We start from the raw sequence: 23,344 nt of genomic DNA on the forward strand, positions 1-23,344 counted from the left end.
CTGACACCCCATCACTAACATCTAATCCTCCCCATTTTCCATTCTTAATCTCAAAATCCTTGTAGAGATTCTGTGTTCTCCCAGGGAAAGTGGCCCCTTGAATGGTTGGCTAAAAGGCTCTTTTCTGAATAACACGGACAGTCCTTTCCCTCCTAAGAATATGTTCTCCGTCTTTGAATGCTAGTCCTCCTTGTGTTGGAAAACAAAGGGAATCAGAAACTGATTGTTCACAGTATTAGCATCTACTTTCCTGACTTTCTGCCTATAGCCATATAATGTCATGGACAAGGTAAGCTAACAGACCGCTTTTACATAGGAACAGGTAACAGGAATATAAAAAAGTATAAAGTGCCTATTTAAAAAATCAACGCTGACTTTCTTACTACAGATTAGTCATTTTAAAGTTAAAATTGTAGCAGGTCGTGAGTTGTGTTACATTTAACACTGCTTGTAGGTTTGCTAGTTCCATCCATCTTTCTTCATTGTACAGTACCACCCATTTCTCTATACATGCCCTGTGCATTCAGAGGGAATGGAAAGTAACCTCATGGTATTTCATCCAGCAGCCACTGACTTGTGGCAACTCCAGTGATCTTAACATTGCACAGTAAATGGAGATTTCTTGTTGGAGTGTACCTGGTTGGAAGTTCTTGCCTGCCTGGGAGCTCTGGCAGCAACTCTGAAACTCTCTCTTGCCATCTGCTGCATTTGCTATTGAATGCTGTAGCACTTGAGGTAACCATTCATAGTTATCCTACCTTCAAGTGATTCAGTTATGAGATTCTTCTTTGCCCTGATTGCAGATTACGTATAATAATGCTGTTTAGTCATCTTTAGTCATCAAACCTATTTAAGCTTTCCCAGTAGATCTATAATATAGTGCATTTTTTAATTACAGGAGAAAAATGATTCAATTCAATGTGTGATTTTTCATTCTTTTCTTTACGAAGGTTATTTCTGCTTAGTGCAGAAGAATAAAAGAAAAGAAAGGACAAAATGTTACTGACAATGTAATCAAGCCCAGAAACATATCAATAACAGGCTTATGCCAGTATTGAGACATCTTTATTCTCTGATGTGTTTGAAGTGTATTTTATCATGCTTAGCACTGTTGACGAGAGATTTTTCATAGATACCTTTACAGTTTTGTGTGGTGTCATGTTCCCTTGTTATTTTTATTGTTACTTTCATCTCTCTCCGTAGCTACAGTGTGTGCTTATCCATTTTAGAGCTTTGTTGGTTGGTTGGTTGGTAGTACCAAAGCTGTCTTCTGACAGAAGAATTACAGCTTTGGGGACATCTACTGCTATGTTTTTAAATAGCTTCACCCTTTCATTTACATTTTTGCCTTCTGTCAGGCTCCATCCTAATAATTTTTAGTTTCAGAAAAGTGCAACCAGCACTTACATTTCCAACGGGAAGTCTGCTCTGTTTGCACACAAAGATTCTCAAGCAGTTTTAATGAGACCTGGTCCAAATTTTTATAACAACAGTCAGCTCTGATTTGATGAAATCAGTATACATAACAGGAAATGAATGAAATTATTTATTTTGATAAGGTAAGAACATTTTCTTGCAAAGCTAACAGGTAGTTTATTATAAGATGGTTGAAATGTTTTATGCTCATGTTATCACCTAATTATAGTATTAGTGTATATGAATCCAAACAAGACTGAAAACATGACGGCTTTGACCTTATCAACATTACATTTCCCTCTTTTATTCTGTCTTTGATAACATCAGTTTTGCATGTCTAACAGACATGATTTTGCAGAGATTTCTATGCAGAAATTTTGAAATTTCAAAGCCTTGTTTTGATTTGGGATGAAAGAAAACATTGAAAATGAGTATTTCCTGAGAAACACATTCTGAGTTTCGGCATGTTCTAGTAAACTTGAAAATCACTGATTTTTTAGCTCAGGGATCAGTTCACCTGTTTCTCTTGGGAGAAGACTCAACCAAACTGCAATTAACATGGGGTCTGTACCCTACTTTCTTTGTTAGAAATGTATCTAGAATTGAAATCTCTCAAGATCATTCAGTTTTTCCTTTTATGCGTTGTTAGTTGGTCCTACAGGGCCATCCATCCAGTCCTCTGCTCAGGTCTGGTGGTCTTTTATCCAAGCGTCACAAGAGGATTCAAGTATTGGGACAACAAATTTAAACTGAAAAATGCTAGTTTTTGAATTAAGCACCATCCATATCTCCCTTTTTTGAAATCCACTTCGCCCAGCTTTAAAATTTTGTAGTGGATTCACTCTCCTAGAGCACAGACAAACTGAATATGTTCTTGCCTGCTGTGGGGCAGCTATACTCTGCTGTTTTTAAACCAATGTTCATCCTCTTTCTACGGTTCCGTTATGGGAAAATGTTAGAAGAGAAATATCTCAGGAAGATCTTAATTGCTAGAAGCACTTACTAGACTCTCCTTTTGGATCTGTGTAAGTGACCATAGTACCTGTAGAAGTGAGCCTCAGCTACTGCACGCTGTCTGCTTTTACATCTTTGGGAGCTATTTCTGCCTGAAGAATGTATTCCTAGAGTACGTTTTCGGAGGCCCTTATCCTACAGAACTGGGTACAGCTTCCTAATCCAGCCTTTTTTCAGAGAAAAAAACCCAAAACCAGATTTGCCAAAACCAGTCCTCCAGAAATTCATGAGTTTTGCAATCTCTCCATCTTGATTAAAAATTAAAATGATGAAAACAAATGAATGCTATGTCACTTCAAATAAAAATGACATTTCTTTCCTACAGCCTCAATTTTACTTTTAAACCAAAAGATCTAAAATGCTCAAATACACAGATGATATTTTATGCCAGGTCAAATGAAACATTTAATCTGATCCAAGATTTTGTTTGGACTTTTTGATTTGCCAAATCTTTGTGGGTCAACCCAAAATATTTTATTTATGTTCTTGAATTGACAGCAACCAAACAGAACCAGCTATTCACACAGCTGTAGTTGAAAAGGGTCTTAAAATATAGAGAGGTTGGTCATGAGAGTGAATGACCTCCAGTTCCAGATATATTCCTTCTTGGCTATCTTCCCCAAAAGATTTGATTTTGCCTTCCCAGACTAAGTTATCCTTCCCTTGTGTTTGTTATTTGATAAAGTGCCAGCAAACGTACTTGTAGGAGATCAGCAATACACCAAAGATTACTTTCTTGCTGTGTTAGTTGGATTCTTAAGCTGCTTGTGGCTTTTTTGATGTCGAAGTAGATTTCATTCTACTGTCTGTCTGGGCTATACCACTGCTACAACTTCAGCGCCAGAAGTTGTGTGCGCAGACAAGGCTAAAGCGTAGTTAAAATTGTAGGTATAAGGAGTTTTATCTGATGCTCTCCCCCTGGTTAGGCTTATTATTTCTGGACCAAATTAATTACTGATGTAACGATGCGACATTGCTGTATGTAACCTGCACTTAAATTGTCTGCAGGACTTTCATTTTAAGCATAGAACTCAAATCTTAAATGCGTTTCCCTTGACAGGCCCCCTGGTAAGTAGAAGATGCTGAGGAACACAGTAGTACTTGGGCAGGTGCCAGAAGCGAAGCCCTGGCTGGGCACGGCGTGACGCAGCGCAGCAGGTTTGCGTCGGCTCTGGGAGCAAAGCTCAGGCGTTTCTGCAGTCCAGACGAGTCCATTAACCTCTGCTGACGCTCGGAAGCCCTCAGCTAATACTGCTTTCCTAAACAATGATTTACTTTGAGCTGTCGCACACTGTTGTACGTTTCTGAGAGAGTAGTTCGGATGCAGTGATTGGGAGATATTTTTTCTGCTCCCTTGTAAGGCGAGGCTGGGGCAGATAAACGGAATTGACTGATTGCAGAACAATAATCTTCTCAGCTCCTCTGGCCCTTCTGAGGAGGAGGGAAAGGTTTGCTCACCTCATCAACACTTCCCTCTTTAACCTCCCTGTGTAATTGGGAATAGCTGCAATATGTCAAAAGCCACAGGTGTCAGTGCAGGCAGCAGCCCAGGTATTAAGTTGAAGGAACATTACATTAGCTTTTTAGCCAATTAACATGGCTGTAGGGGGGACCATCTGGAAAAAATCTGCGAAGCAAACAGTTCACAGAAACCCAGCAGGCAGCTCTAGGGATTGTTGTATTTGTATGGTACTTCATTAGAAAATAAACATACATCTTCCATCTCAAGCAGGAAGCAAAACAGTATTAAAGCAGCTCTCTGATCGTTAATACAACTGTCTCTACTAAATGACACATTTGTAAGAGTTGTGTGAATCACTGCAAGGAAAAGTTTGCGACAACTAGTGACTGCAGTTATTTGTTGGCACAGCCAAAACCACTGCTCCTGAGTTAACGTAGAAATGTATTTTTCTCTCGGTTTGCAGTTGCAAAATCCTGCTTTGATAACAATGCTAATATCAGCTAATGATTCAGTATGCAGAGAAGGAGCAAATCATGCATCAGCAAACTGGAATAAACCAGTCAGCTTTAGCCTGCTTCTGGAACTTCATACGTTTCTGTGTTTATATTTTTCTCCATTAGAGACCCACAGCAGGAGCTGTAAAATTTGTCATCGCTAGATTTATTCCTGCCCAGGGTTTGCTGAACACACTAGGCTATAGCATAGAAATGTTGGACCAGGCTAGTATTGATGCTTCAAGGATTACCCATCCACCCTCTTCCTCCTTAAGGCCGTTTCTGCATTCAGAGGATGGCACGGGATGTGCAGTCAGAACTGCTAAGATGGACAAAGTCCACCTTTGAAGCCACAGCAGCAGAAAGCGCCGCGGTTTCCTGCCGCAGACAGACGGATCTACAAGGACTGGTATATCGGCTAGCGGAGCCCACCGCACCTCCGCCCGGCGCTGGGAGCAAACCTGGGACTTTGCAGAGCTCCTCCACATTCAGGCTCCAGGGAGAGCCATGGCAAAGCACGGGGAATGGGTTTATCAGCCAGCTGAGGGATCAGCGGTGGTAAGCGTACCAACACAATCAACAAAGATGTGGCTCATGGGAAATGCATATTTCACGTCAGAACAAATGGCATTCCTACAACCGATTTGCATAAGTATACAGGGAAACAGATTGCTTGTCACAAAAGCACCTGCTATTAGAAATAGGGTATTTTTAGGCTAATCAAATTTTCCTGTTTTCTATACCAGAAAATCTTAGCAATTAGTGCAGTAATTGCAATAATATAACTAGCTGCAGACCATCCAAACAAACTTCCGTTTGCAAAGTGTTGTTCAGATATGTAAACAATGGGACTAGGCATGAGTGTAGGATTAAATCTGATCACTTTTAGCTGGTTCAACGCCACCTGATCTTTTCTCCAGAAACAGAAAAAAGCGCTGATATGGCTAGGAAACAAAATACCACATTTAGCACGGCTGTCCCTGATTAGCCCTGCTGAGAAACCATCAGATGCAGCAGAACACCACACATCTGCACCTAGCCAGCTCTGGACATTTAGTTCACGTATCTTGATGCAGTGGCACATTGTGCTGTAGAGACATAGCATACACAATAATTATGCTTATCAGCCTGCTCATGCCATAATTAATGAGGGACCTGTTCTGAAGACCAGGGCTTTTGGATATATACAGTGATGACAATGAAAATGTTGGCATTTGTCAACAGTTACTTCACCCCAGGCCCTACCTAACGAGCCACAGTCTGCTGTATACATGGAACTGAAATAACCATGGTAACTCTGGGTATATAGTGACATTTTAATGATCGCTACCGCCTATCCTCAGGCCATCACTTGCCGAACTAAATGGCCCATCAAGAAGCAGATGAATAAAGTGGCGTTCATACAATGCATGAAAAATGTTAAGCACTTTTAGGGATTAGAGCCATTTATATCTACCTCAGAAGGGAAAAACGAGAGATAAACATAATACAAAAGCATGTATTATGAAGAAATAATGAAACTACCACATCCTACTGCAGCAGCTGCCACTAAAATGTCAATATCTACCGACAGCTAGCACAAATTGGTATCTAAGATACCAAAATTATTTCCTATTTTAAGTATAAGTGCCTCTTACTACATACTGACTTTATAAATGGTAGCAGCAGTATCAAAGGTCTTTCATGCTCAGTCACTGCCACACTGCATGAGAAAAACTATCAGTTTTAAACCACAGCAATTCTCAAGCAACACAGTATTTTATTAACACTTTCGTACAATCTGACCTGTTTTTAAAGAAAAAGATGGTGGAATCCTTTATTTTATTATTTTTTCATCATTCTGATGAAAAATCTTAAAAGTTTCTTAAAACATTCAGGAGTTATACTATTTTCTCCATGGTGAGGGAGAGGATTTGAGTGTACATAAAAGTATCTGTAAAACTGCCTTGTATTTAGAAGTTTCACTTACCAGAATGAAGAGACAACCAGAGGCAAGTTTTGTGTGTTCAGGAATAGTAGAAAACACGGACAAAATCAAGCAACCAAACACAAGGAGAAAACTGAAAAAGAAAGAATAGTAGTAATTGTTAATATTTTTCGGAACCCTGATCAGTATCTATATTGATCCTATTTCACCAACATTAATAGAAGACTATCAACGAACGGTCTTCCTTAATAGAAGGGAATTCAACCACAACTTAACTTAGTTCATTAAAGATATTAGAGTAGCCTGTTACTAAATCCACGTGCTGCTGAGCAGCACTGGTAGAATTAACAGGAAAAAAACAGAAGAAACAGGATTTTCTTGGAGAAATGACCCAATATACACAGACACTCCTTTTGGTATCACAATCCTGCACCTTTATGCAGTCCAGACACTCTTAGTTGCTTTAGAGAAAGATCACCAATGGGAGTCCTCTCCCCAGTCTGAAAAATCATTTCTCCCACAACTGACCACAGCTATCTGTTGTATAAGCTTATCGAAGACCTAAGATACATATTGCACCTCACTGTCCATCTGAAACAACCTCCTTCTGAACAACAGACTTCATGCACACAATACCGGAAGCTGAGAGGTAGTTGAGTTATGGCATCACTGCCCTAAATGAACAGGCTCCATTCTGGGCACAAACTTAATATGGTACACCCCACCGAAGAAGTTAAAGGAGTGAATTAAGAAAGTCTTATGCAAGTCGGACAATTGGGAAAACATGGCTGCGATTTTGAACTTGCATGTTTTATGGTACTGATGAACACGTGCAGGTAGAGCCAAGCACCGACATGCCGCTAAATCTCTCTGCAGCTAAGATGCAAACACCTGGTATCACTGCAGAAATTCTTGCATATCCCATGTCTGATCCTGACGGCACACAGCACATGTGGTGTTTGCAGACATGAACCTGCAGACCTCTTTCTCTGAGGCCCATGCTATGGGTGATAAGGAGTATTCTTTCCTGCTGTACTGCTTCACCAATAATAATGCCACTGTGCTGGTGAAATCATCTATGAATTGGATCAGAAGAGAAGTTCATTTCACCCACAATACCATGAACTGACTAATCAGCAGCCAGGCAGCACACCGCATGAGTGCAAGGCAGTGCATGTTCTATATTCTAAATTCTTGCACTGGATTTTGCAAGTAGTAATAATTGATTCTATCGGCATTTTCCTAATTTCCTTCTTAAAACACTTCCCAGCCATGCTGGGCAATGAGTCAACCAACAAATGGCAGGCCTTTGCCTTTTATCTGAATTGCTGGGACTCTTGTTAGCAGATGCTCTAACCCAAGATGAATAGGTATTGTAAATAATACAGATTTACAAAAGTAAAAGTAGAAGAAAGTACAAATGCCTCCTTCCTGAAACAAGAGGGACTCAGATCTCTTCCAGGGACAAAGGAAAAAAGCATAGAAATTACTGATCTATGTAGAGGGTGCATATGCTCTTCAATGTCGTGTTTCCATTAACCAAGACAATAATTCTGAAGACACAGAAAGCAGCTTTTAAGAAAAGTACTGGAGGGTGTGGTGGGTGTTTCTGGTGGCCAAGTTGAACATCCCTCAGCAGTGTGCTCTTGTGGCAATGAAACCCAACCACATGCTGAGCTGTACTAGCAAGAACGTAGCCAGCAGGTTGAGGGAAGTGATTAGTTCCCACTGTTTCACATCTGAAGGACCACATCTGGAGTGCTGTGCCCAGTTTGGGACTTCCCAGCATGAGACACAGATGGACAGACCGAAGCGAGCCCAGAGGAGGGCCACCAAGGTGGTCAGGGGCTGCAGCTCATGACATATAGGAGGGGCTGAGCAGAGCTGGGTTTGTCCAGCCTGGACAATGGGAGGCTGAGACCTCTGACTGCTGTCCTCAGCTATCTAATTCTGGTTATAAAGAAGGCAGAGAGGACATAATTTGCAGGAAAGAAAATGATGATTAGCTAGAAGTTAAAAAAAGAAGTCACAGTGAAGGTGGTTCAGCACCAGAACAAGTTGTCCAGCGATGCTGTGAAATCTCTGTCCCTGGAGATTTTCAGAACTTGGCTGGAAAAGGCCCTGGCCTGACTTTGAAGTGAGATGTGATTTGAGCAGGAGGTTGAACTAGATGATCCAAAGAGGCCTTTTCCAACTTAAATTCTTCTGTGATTCTAACTACTGGATATAGACTTCGATATATTATTGCACCTGCCCCCATTTGTGCTTCAGGAGCTAAAATTGCTCTTTCCCTTATAGCATATAGACCTTCCATAGTGCTGTAATATACCCAGTACATTATACAAAAATGTAAGTCCATTTCTTCAGAATTTCTATTAGAAAATCTGACATGCAATGCAATAAAACATTGAAAGTGCATTTTGTAGTGTATCACTTAACTGCTAGGGTGAAGTTCTACTCTGAAAATCAAATCTGGTAGGAGCTTACATATAAGCTCTACCAAGAACTGTAAATAAAACAGTATCCAGGAGGGTAAAGGGTGTCTCTGGCACATACCATTGGCAAGTCTATCTTCCAGACTGAAGAAAACTGAAGATCAGCATATATATGCTTAAAGGTTTAATAAACTTCTCATTCAAGTGACAAAAATCCCCCTTGTGAGCAATTTTGCTCCCCTTCCCCCCACTTTTTTTAAAAAGGAAAATCTCCCAGAACATTACTGGTAGTTTCAGCTGCTACAGTCTTCAGATACACCCCCCCCTATAATTACATCCTACTGGCATAGGCATAAAAGTGATTTCTCCTCGTTAAGGCTTGCACAGAGGGCAAAATAAAATCAAGTGACTAAGAATTTACAGTACAAGGATCATTTCCTTTTGCTGAATTTCTTTAGTCCCGAATCAGTTAAAATGATATTTTCCAGCTCCCTTTGTGTTCAGGTATTAAAAATTGCTCTTGTTTAGATGTATTCCAGTAATACCAACTAAATTGGAGGCCCAGTTGTACTGGGTCTTGTCCAAACAGCCAATACAAGTCTTCACTTGGAAGAGATCTCTTACAGCACAATTATAGAAAACAGACGCAGCAGGAAAAGAAAAAAGCTTGTTGTTCCCATATCACAGCTGGAGACCACGGCACAGAAAAGGTAAGGGACTTGCCTAAGGCTACACAGAAATTCTTTATATGTGGAATAAACCCGAACCTTTTAAGTCCCAGCCCAGTCCTGCAGTCACAAAACCACCCTCCGCTTACCCACCACTTGCTTGGCCATAGTTCCTCAGGGCTGTGATTTAGAAGATCACTGTGGGCAAAGTGTTAATTCACGATAGATGGGAAAAATGAGTCAGGAAAGGGAACCGGTACAGTTAAGCAGTATATTAATCAAAATAAAGGTAAATATTCAGGAAAGCCAGGTGTGGTTTAGATTAGCATCTGGTAGACAGAGTTCTGCAGGTTATCCATGAAAAGCAGAAACAATCCTCACACCCATACATAAGAATAATCTTGGAAAGACATTTTCCCAAACCTCTCTAACCTTTTGTTCTCGGCATTTCCAGAAACTTTACAAGGAACGGAGCATTGTTATTAATTATCATTATTACAAAACAAAAGTAAAATGTTTGCATTTATCCACCCACACGTTCAGATCTTACCCCTCTATCCCTCATTCCTCCCTCTGACACCAAGCACCATTGCCATTCAGCGTATTATGTCTAAAATTAGACTGTAAGCACTGCGGGGGAGGGGAGAATCCCAGTTCTATTAGCATTGCTTAACTAAAAGCATACTTTTAAGTGCTGTAAAACACACCATTAGCAACAAAAGTAAAAAGACTAAGTGTTCTGGAATATTTTCTGGAGTTTATTTACCACTGATGTGCTTTATTTCAAAGTTAACCACTAGTCAGGATTCACATTTAACCTTTTTTAATTTAATCTGTTTACTTAAGCCGTGCACTGCAAGCACTTTTCTTTTTCCTCAGCAAGGACTGAAGGCATGGGGGATTTCACCCGGCTGGACGTTAAACAAGGACTTGTCCAGCAGAAGTAAATCCCTAAGGTTCAAACGCCGCAGTGGTGAAAGTGTATCAGAAGTTGTTCTTTCCTATCATGAACTATTTCTCCAGCGACAGAGGAAGCGTAGAGGGTTGCATTAAGCCCTGGGTAGTCATTTTATAACCCTCAACAGAGGAAGATGCATTTTCGAATGGCAGCATTCGAACTGTGGGCTATGATACGTGCTATATAAGAGGATGCTGCTGCAGGTAGAGAGTAGTACAAAGCAAAACATGGAGCGATTATATTTGGCCTCTAGTGGTTCAACCTGGATCATATATTTGTTCAGGCCGAAAAAAACAGATGGTCTTTCCTCGTGCATTCAGTATCAGACAGTAAAACATATGCCTTGGGCAGTAACTTCCCATAAAATTATTCAAGCACTGCCACAGTCTTGTATTTTATCAAAAGCAGCAACTGCCATTTTGTTTCAGCAGCAATCAGTTTTGATGCAGATCCTTTCATCTTATTCCCCTGCTTCTAAAAGCATACACTAATTGGAGAAAAGCCAATTTATGAAAGATAATATAACTCGGGAGCTTTGATATTTATTCATTCTGCCTCTCATAAACTTTTCTTACTGGTTAATTAGGAACTACCAATTCTCCATTTATTTAATTTTTAACAGAATTTTACTATAGTTTGTGATTTAAGTGCTGTTCATATGGAAAAGGATGTTCAGCTTAAAGCAATTGTTAAAACATTACTCAGGGAATATCATAAGCATAAAAAATACACTCAGGGAAGGTCTTTAAAAGCCATTTTGCTACATTATTTACTGCTAGAATTAAAATAATCAAAAGTTAAACATCTGCAAACAGTTTTATGACCTCTTCTGTAAATAATAAAAACGTTATCACTGTTAAAGTGACATCATTAAGCGATTAGACCACCAGAGTTATGTTCCAGTATTATCTGAGGTCTGATTTAATCCCCATAAATGCAAGGACATTCGGGATTATGACCAAAACAGTTTGCAAACCATTGGCAGCGCCATTATCCTGGATTTTGTACGGAAGGTAGAAAATGTTTGAAAGCTTTTGTTAGCCTTAACTATGACCAAAAAGTAGCACTTGTCCCCCCCCCGCCCGCCCTGGTACAAAGTCAGAACTAAAGCAGTTGCTTGTAAACAGAAAGCTGTTTGCATTCACAACGTCTAAGTCTACAAAAAATCTATTTGAGCCCCTCCATAAGTAATTCCTTCCCACAGGCAGGAGCAGTGCCCCTGTTGTCTCAGCAGTGATTAGGATCTTGCTGAGTTAAATACCCAAGTACCACCTCTAAATGTTATTTTTAGCCCTGAGTGCATAAAATCTGTGTGAGGCATTAGATAAATAAATGTGTTGAAGATTATACTGGATGTATAGCACCAATAGATCCATTACAGGTTTAGATAAGTGAATACAATACCCAGTAAAAAGCCTATAAAGAACGGAAGGAAAGAGACAGTCATTCATGGCACTGTTATACTTCCATTGGAACTATTAGTTTTGGTGAACAGCTCTCACAAAAAGCACAGAGACAGATATTTGATAAGCGGGTTGCCCTACACGAGGTCCCTGAGTCAACTAGATGCTGTGGGCACTCTCACCCCTCTTGGTGTGTGAGAGAGAGAGAGACTTCATGACTTCAGTGTGCCACAGAGCTGAGGAGAACAGAGAAAAACAGCGTCTCCTGGACCGGGAGTTACCGTCGTATATGCACACAATTTGCAAGGCACTGAGTTCCCATAGAGGACAAAGTATGCGTACTGTTGAGCTGAGAGCTGGTGTACCACGTTGCATCCCGGAGCAGACGTGCGTGCTTAAGACAGGAAGGCAGAAGAAACCTGACAGCTCCGTCAGCCTCAGTGCGCTTCCCGGTGTCTCTGAGCAGAGAGTTCCTGGAGGTGGGCAGAAATATCCTCTCCAATAGGATACGGAAAGACAAACGCCGGACCATTTTCCTAGCTTCAGGAAGAACTGAAAGTGAAAACATCGGCTAGTGAAGGCGTGAGGAGGAAATGTACGCAGGTCCTGTGGTATCTCCCTTAAAAAGTAATCTTTTCAACATTTCTATAAAACAGATAATGCACTGCTGACATGGTGGAAAAGAATACAGCTTAACAGTTTTGTGCAAGCCATGTGGATTAAATTTTCCGTCATTTATAGTTTCAATGTGACTTGTTTATGCAAGAAAATGAGATATGACGAAGGTTATTACAATTTGTTAAAAATGTTTGACAAAAGCTGCATGGAGAACAAGCGCTCTCCCATAGAAAAAGCTCATAAATTTCTCCCGTAGGCTTTCTTTAAAATGTCTTGCACTTCAACCTTTTCTTCAAGCGGAAGAGTGCAACACGTTAAGGACTTGATACCGCGCTGCCTTCTACCCTGGAAACAACACAACAGCTCTGTCTATGGAGAGGTGGAGTATAAAGACCTCATTGTCTTAAAGTGCGAAAATAAAAGGGATGGGAAACTTTAAAAACCATTTTTGAGATTAAAAAATTTGCAGCAATGCCATCTTTTAATACATACCTTCTTTGGATTTAGTGCTACCTTTTTCAGAAATATACATATTTGAACTGAATTTCATGTCTGAAATTTTTTAAGACCTGAACTTGCTTTCACAGCAACTGGTTTAGAAAGGTAAGTTCTGTTAGGCTCTGATGAATAAATTTTATTTAAACAATATTTTATTTTTAATTGCCCTACAGGATGTTTATTCGTTCTAAAAATTAGAACAGTTCATCAAGTATGAAAGAGTTCAAGTTTGCAGTGTCAAAAACAGTGTTGTCAACCTAAATTGACCTTTTCTGTCATATTTTTAAGGAGTCCTATTTTTAGCAGTGTCTGCTAAGTGATTGTATTTGGCTTATATTGACAAAGCAATGAAAAGGCTGTAACAGGAGATGAAATCAAAACCAAGCAAATGAAATACACAGGAATACAGAGAAATTGTCCGAGTAGCCAGGAATCAGGTTAGGAAAGCTAAAGCCTAAGAGAATTAAATCTGGCTAGGGACGTCAAGGGCAACAAGAAAAGCTTCTACAGGTACGGCTTCTACAGGTGACTAGGGAAAATGTGGGCCCTCTTCAGAAGTAAACAGAAGACCTGGTTATCTGGGATATGGAGAAGGCTGAGGTACTGAACGATGCTTTTGCCTCTCTTCACCAGCAAGGGCTCTAACCACACCACCCGAGTCGCAGAAGGCAAAGGCAGGGACTGGGAGAATGAAGAACTGCCCACTGTAGGAAAAGATCAAGTTTGAGATCAGCTGAGGAACCTGAAGGCGCATAAATCCATGGGGCCTGATGGGATGCATCCATGGGTTCTGAGGGAACTGGCGGATGAAGTTGCTAAGCCACTGTCCATCATATTTGAGATGTCGTGGCAGTCTGGTGAAGTTCCCACTGACTGGAAAAGGGGAAACAGACCCCCCATTTTTAAAAAGGGAAAAAAGGAAGACCCAGGGAACTACAGGCCAATCAGTCACACCTCTGTGCCTGGCAAGATCATGGAGCAGATCCTCCTGGAAACTCTTCTAAGGCACATGAAAAATAAGGAGGTGATCAGTGACAGCTGACATGGATTCACTAACGGCAACCTATGTCTGACAAATCTGGTGGCCTTCTATGACAGGGTTACAGTGTTGGTAGATCAGGGAAGCGTGACTGACATCATCTACCTGGACTTGTGGAAAGCATTTGACACTGTCCCACATAACATCCTTGTCTCTAAATTGGAGACACATGGATCTGATGGATGGATAACTTGGTGAGTAAAGAATTGGCTGGATGGTTGCACTCAGAGAGTTGCAGTTAACAGCTCAATGTCCAAGTGGACACCAGTGACAAGTGGAGTTCCTCAGGGGTCAGTGCTGGGACTGATGCTGTTTAACATCTTTGTTGGCAACATGGACAGTGGGACTGAGTGCACCCTCAGCAAGTTTGCTGATGAGACTGAGCTGTGTGCAGTGGTTGACATGCTGGAGGGAAGGGTGCCACGCAGAGGAACCTGCACAGGCATGAGAAGTGGGCCCATGCCAACCTCATGAAATTCAACAAGGCCAAGTGCAAGGTCCTGCACATGGGTCAGGACAATCCCAAGCACAGATATAGACGGGATGGAGAATGGATTGAAAGCAGCCCTGAGCAGAAGGACTTGGGGGGGTTGGTTGATGAGAAGCTCAACATGAGCTGGCAATGTGTGCTTGCAGCCCAGAAAGCCAAACACATCCTGGGCTGCATCAAAAGAAATGTGCACAGCGGGTCGAGGGAGGTGATTTTGCCTCTCTACTCCGCTCTTGTGAGACCACACCTGGAGCACTACATCCAGCTTTGGAGTCCTCAGCACAAGAAGGACATGGACCTGTTGGAGTGGGTCCAGAGGAGGGCCACAGAGATGATCAGAGGGCTGGAGCACCTCTCCCATGAAGACAGGCTGAGAGAGTTGGGCTTGTTCAGCCTGGAAAAGAGAAGACTGTGGGGAGACCTTATAGCAGCCTTCCAGTATCTGAAGGGGGCCTACAAGAAAGCTGGAGAGGGACCTCTTAGAAGGGTGTGTTGTGATAGGATGAGGGGGAATGGCTTCAAACTGGAAAAGGGTAGATTTAGAATAGATATCAGGAAGAAATTCTTTACCGTGAGGGTGAGGAGTCACTGGAACAGGTTGCCCAGGGAAGCTGTGGATGCTTCATGCCTGGAAGTGTTTAAGGCCAGGCTGGATGGGGCTTTGAGCAACCTGGTCTAGTGGAAGGTGTTCCTGGCCTTGACAGGGGGGTTGGAGCTAGATGATCTTTAAGGTCCCTTCCAACCCAAACCATTCTATGATTCTATGAAATAGCTCAGACACCTACAGGAAAAAAAATAAAACCCCAAGGTAAACTTCTTCAGGGATCTATAAAGCAGGCATCATTCTTCCTTAAGCAAGCACATCAGCTTAAAAGAAAACAAAAACAAATCAAGAAATGCTTATTGTGATTGGTTTAATGCTTAGAGATCCTTGTGACATAGATATTTTCTAAAAGGTTTCAATTGGCTTCAGGAGACATATTTGACAGAAAAATAAGAATAAAGCACGTGTTCTTCCCATTTTTAACTATTTTAACGACTGGGAAGTGTGATACTGATTTGCGTCCCAAGATCCTTGTTTGCACTTACTGGTGCCTCAAATGTGTTGAAAATGACAAAACACTCCTTTTATCAGTAGGTCGTTCTGTAGACCAAAATGTTCAAATGTGAGTACTTACTTTAGTAAACAAAATCTGTATTTAGACAACTCTGTAGGTATTTTTTTTTCTTTTGCATCAAATAGCCTTAACTCCCAATGACAAGTCTGGTAGCTCACCTAGCAACCTTTACTTCACCACAGATATTTCCCAAGAAAATTAGTTTGAAATATGAATAGAAACTATGTTGCATTTATCACTTAGCATTGGTTGCAGCATTTAGATAGTTTTTTAGAACATATACAAAATTAGGAGAAAAACTATTAGAATGCAACAGAGAAAATGAAAAGAATTACAGTATAAAGCCGGAGGAGTGGAAACCACTGCACAATCTCTTTTGTAAAACCATTTTCCATTGCAGTGTATTTATTCTAACCCTGTCCACAATGTAGGGCAAAGGGAAATACTCAAATAACTTTTCTCCGTAAAAGTGTTTGCTGACATACGGTACTCGGATCTCTTGCAAACCGGAAAAATAATCCTTAACGTAAGAAAGGTGTTCTAGTAACCTCCAGCATAATCCACTTCAATATCAGCTTTTCAGGTCTTCAGATTTTAAGATAGAAATACTGCCACTACTGCATGTTTGTTTTTTTGGAAGGAAGAGAGCGAAATCAAAAGAACAGAAGAATCACAGGAGTGCTGGGCATTTTTTACGCCCCAGGTAATAGTCTCCTCTTTGCTCAGTGCTGGGAGTGCAGCTCTGGCTCCGCTGAAGCTAAGGCATGATTGACTGTAATGGGGCCAGACATCACTCACTTTCATTATCTAATCGTCCATCAGTGGCCAACAGTGCCATGGCTTTGGCGGCTAAAACTAAGTAGAAACCATACTGGGTTGGGAAAAAAAGCCTCTCTAGTTTAGCCTCTTAGATTAGTTAATCCCACTCAGTGTGACTCAGCTACACACCCCTCGTAAATCACATCGTGCCGGGGAATGGCACTGTTACTCCTGATGGCTCCTGATGGTCTACACCATTAAATGGTGTGGACTGCGACTAGCATCCTTTTGGCCTGGGTAAAATAACACTTTCCTAGACAATTCCTGGGTATGTTCTGGGACTTAGCATGTATCTGGATTCAAATTTTCTCTGGACTTGCTAGTACATCTTTTACGATGGACAAGTACTTCTGGATGTCAAGTTATTGTGTTGAAAAACCATTATTATACTTAAGTCCATACCCAAGCACTATCAAACAAGTATATTTAAATTTCAAGTTGTAATTTATGATCAATGAGGATATTTCAGTGTTGTTTTACATCTCAATTGAAGGTAAGAACGGAGGCAAAGTCTATTGAAAATGTAATCATTCAAATCCAGGTGCCTGCTTGGCATATTTTAATAAAAAATTTAGGATTAAATTGTTTGCAAGATTTGGAATTAAGACAATTGGCCCAACATTTAAATTTTAACATTTTAAATTTGTTTTTCAGTGGTGTGTGGCCAGTAAGAGAGAGAGTTAAAGGAGTTCTTCAGGGGAAAGGACCACTCAAATACAGCCATGCAAATATACTGCTGCATTACATGACTAAAAGGAACTCCTCTTCGTTGTATCTCTCAAGAAGGCCTCCTAGTAACCCTTGGCTACCTCTATAATTTTTTATTATTCCAGACGTGAACAAAGTAGTACCCACAAATCCTCCAAAAATAGCTTTCCAGACTGCAAAATAACACAACAATTATGGCAACAATGTTCACTTTCATGATATAGATGAAGAAACTATGGGATACTCGGCTTTGCATGGGGATTCCTGTTTATTTGCTCACTAAATACTAACAATTCTCACGTGTTACCAGAATACTGGATAACACAATAAACCACACTTCTTTTTTTTTTTTTTTTTATTATACTGAAATACAGAATAAAATTTTTAAATACTCCACTTAGGGGAATGAGGATGAAAGAGTAAGTCTGTCCTGAACAAAACCATACATTCATGACAGAATTTCATAAAATGGTAAGCATAACAACAGTATTAAAAAGTCCAGGCCACCTTATAGCCCCAACATCACTCACTGCTACCACAGAAGTCTAAGCAGCCACAAAAGCCAGGGCTCATTAAATTTGGCAGAATAATGTCATAATAGCATCAAGAATAAACATTTTAAAAAACGTCTTCAATGTACCAAGATCTAGCTCTTATTTCTCTAATTTAATTTACTGCTATTAATAATAACCGTAGTTTGGTCTTTAGTGAAACCTTATGGTTGACTTCAGTGGAAGTATGGTTTGTGTTGGGAATTATAAGCTTACTCATAGATATCACCAGAGCAAAGAAAATCCTGTTAATTTCCTATAGTTTTCTCCCAGTAGTAAACCAGGACATAAATGGAACATAGAATATTTTTCCAACAGAATGCATTGTTAGTATTAAACTTACTTCTAAAAATCAATCACTGCACTTTTGCTCGAGGGTGTTCAGTTTTATACCAAACCATTAGTCTTGTCTCCCTTAATCTAAATAAGTTCTGTGCTTTCTGGAATCTGAAGTGCCCTTTCTTGTTGTTAGGCAGCAGTAGTGACAGACCAGGGCTTGACGGCAGAAGCATGTCAAGAAGAGGAATCCCATCTTGAAGGGTTCAAACGACGATGAGAATTTCCGAGGTTTAATGTATCTATAGCAACACTTATCTCCTCCCTCCGTGGGGTTCTATGCTCCTCCATATGATATTGATGTGAAAGCAGCACAGCCTCAAATCTGGGAGGGAGTGGGGCGTTCCCCTATTTCCTTGTATGCTTTAAGTTTTTTAATGTTTCAAAGCAAAGGGCAGATAGGTGCTTTGTCAAGCAGTAGGCCTTGCTGAGGTGGGTACAAGAAACAGCTTGTGGCTTTATATCACACACCGCTTTGAGAACAGAACAGCTCTCGCAGTGGCCTAAACCAAGACGTAACACTTTTACTTTTCCAAATGAGGCTTTATTCTGTCTGACTCTCTCCAGTCAAAGCCCAATGATGTGACTCATTTTCCTCTATTTTTCAGCGAGTCTTTTATCTCATAATCACTGCAATTGGGAAGAGGGCCGCGTAGTTCCTTCTGTGCATCAAAGAAGATATTCTGAAGTCCCTACAACGTCCCGCTGCTAAGCACGCCGGCAGCGGCCGCATGCCGCGGCGCGGAAGGGCAGAATCTCCTGTGCCCCCAGCGGGACCTGCCTCTCCCGGCGTGTTTGTGAGGAAGTCGGCTGCTGCTCACACGTCTGGCTTCTGCGTGCCAATGGGCAGCAATAATATTTCTGTTGCGATAATGAGTTATTTTATTAAATGCTGAGCTGCAAAGGGTCTGGAACAACTATTACGCTTATGCAGAATGTTAAATACACAAAGCGATCGCTTATTTTCCATATGGGGAAAAACTTGCCCTTTGAGCTTCTTAAACACATTAAAGCTGCTGCTTCTCTGTTTGAAACCATGCACGAAGGTGCTTTTACAGTGGCTTGCACTCTTTGCCAAAATCGTCTTGATCAGAAATTAGTGTGAAACAAGTCTGCATTTTTAAGACATAGTACAGACCCAGAGATAACGTTATATGAGTTTTACTTTAGCAGATCAGTTTCCTTTCACAGATGCTGATCCTGTAAGCTCTTAATGAAGTGTTCAAGGTCAGGTTGGATGGCCCTTTGGGCAACCTGATCTAGTGGAAGATGTCCCTGCCCATAGCAGGGCAGTTCGACTAGATGACCTGTAAAGGTCCCTTATCACCCAAACCATTCTATGGTTCCACGAGCTATGTGCATAGTTTAATTAGAGATGATTGCAAGTGCATACTTCCAAACACTGACTGTATGCTTCAAGGTCGGAGAAGAAGCCCTGGAGATCCCTTTGTTAACCACACAGTTAAAGTCAGTTTTCTGGAGCTTCAGTACACAAAGTCCTGACCTTCAGTAACGGCATGGAACATCCTACTGAACAGGATTGTAACTCCCCACCACTAGGAAACAGGCAGACATTCTCCTTCTGCTGGAAGGAGGAAAACCTCTCTCTTACTACAAGGAGGTGCAGTTAGTTGGTGTAGCTCAGCTAAGAACGATTCCTGGCTGTGCAAGTGCCAAGGGAACATCTCTCTGCTGTACCTCTGTGGCTCCCACCACAGCATCTTAGAGCCTTCACTGTACTCAGTCCAGACAATTCCATCATGTGACATAGTAGTGTTGTTTCCCTATATTAACAACATGATGTTTTGGCCTTCTACAATTCATAAAATTGACATTAAAAATCAGTACAGGCTAGGCACTGAAGGGCTTTTGCAAATTCTGTGTCTCTGAGAGTCTAAAATGCTTAACTGTCTTTAAAACACTAACTCAAGTGTACGTGAGAAGCTTGTGAGAGTTGAGAATTGGTCCTCCCTAGGCTAGGAGCGACTTAAGCTACGTACGGGACCCAAACAGAGCACTCACACAGCCAGGAATTATTCTTAGCTGAGATGCCCCAGCTGACTGCATCTCCTTGTAGTGAGAGCAGTGTTTTTCTTCTTCCAGCAGAGATGCATGTCTGCCTGTCTCCTAATTGCTCAGGAAACTTGACAAGCGAAAGAGTGGATTCAGGGTGAGCCAAAAATGCTGTATATATTTATCTGTAAAAAAAAAGTTCTGCTAGCTGAACCTTTTTCTTTTCATATATTTTGTGACCTGTTATGAACATTTATTTATGTAGATTTAAAGAACAAATGCTGAGCAGGACTAGGCATCTTGATTTAACTGAAAAATCATGTAACAGTATCCATTCATCCATCCATATGAGAACGCACAGATGAAAAAGTAACCCAATCAACCAATATATCAAAGCAACAGAAACCATTTTCAACCTAACAAGATCATTTAGTCAAACCTTCCTATAAAACTGTATGAAATAAATAGTTTTGCAGTATGCCCAGAGCATCACCGAGCTCAGACAATCAAAGGCAAATAAGTAACCAAGGACCTGTCTGTTAAAATCATCATATTAATCTTTAACAAAACTAAAGTTACAGTGGCTACTTTTACAAAGGAAATTCATAAAAATCACAGTCTCATGTTGGCTGGAAGGGACCTCCAGCAGCTATCTTGTCCAACCCCCCGCTGAAAGCAAGTTCAATTACATCAGTTTACTCAGGGTTGCGTCCAGTCGAGTGGCGAATATCTGCAGGGAAGGAGGCTCCACGGCCTCTCCGGGCAGCCTGGTATAACACCCAGCTGCCCGCATGGTTACAATTTTTTTCTTAATATCAAGCTGCAATTCTTACATAAGAAACATTGAGCATCCCATTACTTTACTCCTCGAAGTATAGTCACCATATTTCTTTTTTTTTCTTTTTTTTTTTTTTTCTCCAGATCACCAGACTGCATCACTCAATCTACTAGATTAAGAATGATGGGCTCGATGGGCTGGGATGATGGGATGGTCTGGACCCTCATCCTCCTGGTGGTAATCTCTTATAGCTATCGCCTCCCTAACCCAGTAATCTCAATTAGTCTGTACCTTTCTGTTGAAGATCTGTAAACCTAACATTGAAGCACTGAGGCCAAATATCGAGGCCTCTCAGCCTAAAATAGTCTCACAGTTCTCTGCAGTATCCTCATTATCCAGATTGCTATTTTTGGCATTCTCTTTCCTTTTATTTTGCGTGTTATTTTTCCCGCAACCCAGGCAAGAATAAAGCTAAAATGCTGTTTTTACTATAATGACAGACATGGTTTACTTTGTGTATAACTCCACTTATTTGTTCACATTACTCTTAGTTTGTCAGAGGGTTTTATTTTATATTACTGAAAATACAAAAAGAACCCACCAAACCTGGGCCACTGAAGTAAAAAACTCGGATGTATGTTAATGGTATCTTGATTATAGAAATTATTATCTCTTGCCCAGCACTGAAGGATTTTCCAGTTATTAGCTGGTATTTTCAGAACTCCTGAGCAGCTGTTTAGAGGGGCAGACGTACTCAGGAGTCCTAATTTGCCTGTGGAGCACTTTTGAGGCTCAAGCCAGTAATTAAATGCCCAGGCACAGATTCAGATGTCTAGTAGTACGCCGCTTTCATTTGGAAATGTATTTATCACATCTTTAGCAGGCTGTGTGATGTCTTTCCGCAGTGTTTCTCCTACCTGTGGCCATGGGCCAGCAGGTCAAACGCTGCACCCGCCTACCTTATTAGCTTTTCTGGCTTTAGATGAAGAATGGGGATTTGTAATGAGATACCTACAGGATCTGTTTTGAAAGACGAAAAGGCCACTTCAGCCAGTGTGCTGTAATGCACACGTATCCAGCGGTGGCTGCAATGCTTTTGTAAGTATGTAGGTAAAAAATTATAAAGAATTATTTTAAAAAATGAATATTCACATATTTCTTAGAACTTATAACTGGGAGCCACCACCTAGCTGGGTTTCCGAACGCTACTGATGACCGCCGCACTTCAGGAGACTGAACTTTTCCATGCCCTCCCAACCTGGGAAGAGCACAGCCCATCCACAGGGCACTGCAGCTACGAGCACCGTATAAGAAGAACCACATGACGGCAACGGGCAGCCCATGGCCCAGCTGCAAAGAAAAGCCAAAATACCTTCTGAGTCCCTGACAATCTGATCTGCAGGAAGACTTTTTCCTGACTCCAGACTGACCCATTTGAGCTCCGCTAAGTAAAAAGGAGCAAAATGCAGGCACCTAAGAAAACTTCCTCGGTACTACTTTAGACGACTGCCTTGCATGCATCTAGTGGCCTGTCCCAAGTTGTTGTCACAGCTCTTTGCTTCAGAGGAGAGGGGAGAGGGGAACCAAAAGTATTCGGTTGATTTTGCTCGGTGGACAAAAAGAAAAAAAATCCAAACCCTCCCACTCGGTCGCTGTCGTTTTAAGAGCTTATGCCCGAGTTTCACTTCTAATCATATTGCTGAGGACATGACAGTATTATCAAAGCTTCTTCTGAAAAATTCAATTTTGCAGTAGCAGGAAAAAGTAAAATGAGAATGTCTTGAGACAGAAAACACTTATAAAGACTGAAGGTAAAACGACAATTTTGATTTGTTCCCGTATTTTCAGTTTTGCTCTCTTATTACAACCTGTTGCCTATGGCCTCAGGAAGCCTTTGGCTGGTTGAATGTGCATCGGCCAACAGATACATGAAGCACTTCATGTTTTTTAAAGTATCTAATGTCTTTTTTTTTAATTTCTTAGCATTTTTAAAAAATGTAAACTTATTAATGAAAGCCCATGCAAGTCTGCTTTGTCATGGAACAAATTTTGCCATGAAGTGCTTTGTCATTCACTGTCTGGATGACCACAGAGGACCAGACCAAAGCCTATCCAGCCCTTGCAGCAGTGATCTTCCGCTGCGGAGGTGGCAAGCCAGTTCCTTACCAGCAGGCTGGGGCTCTGGGACTTCCCAAACCTCCGGCTGTGGACCTGGACAGACTCTGCTGCTATCCGGTTGCCTAATCACAGTTCTGGAGCCTATGTGTATTTTCAGCATGCATACACAAACTGTGAATGATGCACACAGTTTGAGTTCTATGAAGACGTATCTTTTCATTTGTTTGCCTAAACCTATTATTTAATAATTGCCCCGATGCCACCTCTGTGTGGCATTCTGAGAGGCGGTTCATCACCATTCCTGTTCATCTGCTCATCTTGATTTTATAAATCCTTATTATATGTGGCTACAGAATAAATCTCTTTTCAGGAGCTAGGGAAGATACAGACAGAAGTGAGCTCTAATTTCCAAATTCTAATCCAATGACCACTGAACCCAGCCCATGTCCGGCCAAGCAGGCTGGCAGCGTTAATGAATGCC

General features: G+C 41.1%; 1 protein-coding gene across 5 annotated transcripts in view; it reads right to left on the minus strand.

Moving 5' to 3' along the window:
* The window catches only part of KCNQ5 (potassium voltage-gated channel subfamily Q member 5), a gene marked incomplete at its 5' end in the record, with an annotated part of 306,450 nt that overhangs the window by 82,401 nt on the left and 200,705 nt on the right, over positions 1–23,344 (minus strand). For all 5 annotated transcript variants that reach the window (XM_082480502.1, XM_082480500.1, XM_082480503.1 and 2 more), the window contains one exon: positions 6,356–6,446. In XM_082480502.1, the coding sequence (XP_082336628.1) occupies positions 6,356–6,446 (91 nt within the window). The remainder of the gene's footprint in view (positions 1–6,355; positions 6,447–23,344) is intronic.

Source organism: Vanellus vanellus (genome assembly GCF_965231255.1).
Source record: "Vanellus vanellus genome assembly, chromosome: 3".
NCBI classification, from domain to species: domain Eukaryota; kingdom Metazoa; phylum Chordata; class Aves; order Charadriiformes; family Charadriidae; genus Vanellus; species Vanellus vanellus.